At 38.5% G+C, this 3,052-nt stretch overlaps 1 protein-coding gene across 1 annotated transcript in view; it reads right to left on the reverse strand.

Moving 5' to 3' along the window:
* Positions 1 to 3,052, reverse strand: part of Atad1 (ATPase family AAA domain containing 1) — a 45,954-nt gene that overhangs the window by 36,425 nt on the left and 6,477 nt on the right. Inside the window, exon 2 of the mRNA XM_021195744.2 lies at positions 2,302 to 2,476. Within this exon, the coding sequence (XP_021051403.1) occupies positions 2,302 to 2,463 (162 nt within the window). The 5' untranslated portion in view covers positions 2,464 to 2,476. The remainder of the gene's footprint in view (positions 1 to 2,301; positions 2,477 to 3,052) is intronic.

Consider the following 3,052-nt stretch of genomic DNA (forward strand, 5'->3'; position numbering starts at 1 on the left):
CGTGTGTGTGAATATATATGTGTGTGTGTGTGTGTGTGTGTGTGTGTGTATGTACTGAGAGCCAGTGAGATGTGTGCGTGTATGTATGAGAATCAGTGAGATGTATGTGTGCGTATTTGTGTGTGTGTGTGTGTGTGTGTATCTGTATGTGTGTATATATACACACACACACACATATATATATATATATGCCAGTATATATGAGCCAGTGAGATGGCTTAGGAGGTAACTGAGCATGCTGTGAAGCCTAAAGCCTGGAGACCTGAGCTTGCTCACCACCAGGATCCACATGATAGAGGGAGAGAACTACCACAGGTTCTTCCCTGATCTCTACCATATGTCTACTGCAAGGGTGTGTGTGTGTTCCTTCACACACATAATACATTTTTAACTTTATAGAAACAGAAAATACATAATCATTTACCATGTATCTCTCCTGCAATAACAGTTTCATTTATAGCTTCTGGTTGTGTTAAAACAGTAACAGAAAAGATAAAAAGAGGAGTTAAAAAAAAGATGGCTCAGTCATTAAGAGCAATCACTGCTCTTTCAGATGACCCAGGTTTGACCTCCAGCACCCACATGGTGGCTCACAAGCATCTGTACATTCAGTTCTGGGAAAACAGATATCCTCTCTAAGCCTGAGAAGGCACCACTGTTATTAGCTGCCAAGGTTATATAACTAAAATGTCCAATTACTGGAATTTAAACCCTGGTTTCTCTAATGTGAAAGGCCCAGTCCTGAAGAACTAATGTTTCTCATTTAGGAGAACAGGATTAATAAATAAATACAACACAAAAAACTACCTTATAAATACCTCAAAAATAAAAATGCCTCGTGGATAAGTTATCCAATCTTGACATCATGAAGTAAGCCTCTAACTCTAGGCTGAATTAATAGAAAAGGAAAAATGCCTGGGCACAACCCAACTTACTTACGGTCTTATCTTTTAACCCTCAATGACAATCACTTTCTCATCAATGCTCACCTCTTAGAAGGTGGGCCTCATGTGCCAGGCGTCTCTGGACAGAAAATGATGATGGGGACTACAGGGGAAGGTGGGTCAAAGAAAGAGGGAAACAACGTATGCTAACAGTTCCATGCTGTTTTATCCTTTACACCATTCATTGTCCTTTCATGGTCTCCTCCTTTCCCGCTATGTGCAGTACTGTTGCTTTAAATTAAGTAGGCCTTCCTTAAAATATTGGTATTTTTGCCTGAGTAGAATAAGAGAAAGTAGAAGGGACAGAAGAAAGCAGGAAGGGGCTATCAAGAGGTAACACTGGCTCTTTGTCAGACCCAGACAATACATGATATTAAGAGCAAAAGTACAGACAATTAAACAGGCCAGAAACACGGACATCCTCCCGTGCTTCCACTGAGGTCACTTGTTGATCCAATTTAAGTGGACGTAGGAGAAACAACCAAAGCAACATATTAAATAATTAATAAGGAGTCTGAATTACTTAGATACCTTAACATCTTTTTATGATTAGTATATATATTTCTCTCTCTTACAATTGTACTATATAATTCTGAGTTGCCAGTTAATGTTTAAAAAAAAAAAAATTCAGGTGCTGGAGGCACACGCCTTTTATCCCAGCACTTGGGAGGCAGAGGCAGAGGCAGAGGCAGGCAGATCTGAGTTCCAGGTCAGCCTGGCCTATAGAATGAGTTCCAGGACAGTCATGGCTATACAGAGAAACCCTGCCTCAAAAAACTAAAATAAAATAAGTCTTTAAAAACAAACACATACATACATACATTAAAAAAAAAAAAAAAACCCAAATACATACATACATACAGAGAGAGAGAGGGAGAGAGAGAGAGATCCTGTTACCAGAGGGAAAAAGGTTAAAATGATGATAATTTATCAAATTCTGTCCTGAGAGGTAAACTGATTTCCATGATTGAGGGTGTGTGGAGAAGAGGAGGGATGAAGGATGGTGAGGAGTTACACTATTACATTCAGGTACATAAAGAGTGTTTTAAAAACCTATGCTGTTGGCAAGGCAGGCGGACCTGGGAGTTCAAGGTCAGCCTGGTGTACAAAGAAAGGATGAATAAACAGGTCTCTGATTCTGTGTCAGACAAATGCAATGCAGACAGAAACAAAGCAACAAAATCTTCATATTTTCATTTATCATTTTCTTGTGATATTCATTTACAGTGTAAAAAAAAAAAGGATTGACCTTGAAAAGCTGCAAGAAACCGTCACCCAGGTTTTACATTTACAATCGTAGCTGGGGTAGTCTTTGCTGGCACAGGAAGCATGGCCTCCGCCCCTGCCATCCTCATACCTGTTTCTGAGCTTCTACTTTCTGCTTCCTGGTGGGGTCAATCGCATCTACCATCCATTTAATAGTGAAGTACGTTACTGCACCAAATATTGTTAAACGGAAAATTAACCCGACAACTTCATTCCGACTCAATGGACGAGAAAAGGCTTCAGCATGTACCATCTTGATTGTTAACCTTAAAAAAACACAGAGAAAAGTCACTAGGAAATAGCCATATATTAAAATTGGGAGAGAAAGCAAGCGGACCTAAGTAAAAGAAACTAACTTTTGGTCAAAATAAAACACTGCCTATTGTTTAAGAAGTGCCTCATTTGAAGGAAAACTGTATGTTAACAAACACATTAAAAGCCTTCCTCAGAAACTGAAGTAGGTTAGATACATTTAGTTATAAAATAAACTTATTAAAAAGTAAAGTACAGATGTAATATTATACTTAGCTTTTAAGTATGTTTTAAAGAACCTGGAAAACATGATTTTAATGTTAATCCAACCACAGAAAAACAGGCTAACAAGAAAATCCTTTATTAATACTAGAGTAAAAATGTCTTCTATTATGTATAATAAATACCAAGTCGTTTAAGAGTAAAAAATCAAACTACAAACCAACTCATTTATCTCCCATATGAATGTTTCGGTTTTTCAAAACCTGTTAAGGGAGCTGGTGAGATGGCTCAGTGGGTAAGAGCACCCGACTGCTCTTCCGAAGGTCCGGAGTTCAAATCCCAGCAACCACATGGTGGCTCATAACCAT

The sequence above is a fragment of the Mus pahari genome, chromosome 1, assembly GCF_900095145.1.
Source record: "Mus pahari chromosome 1, PAHARI_EIJ_v1.1, whole genome shotgun sequence".
NCBI lineage: Eukaryota > Metazoa > Chordata > Mammalia > Rodentia > Muridae > Mus > Mus pahari.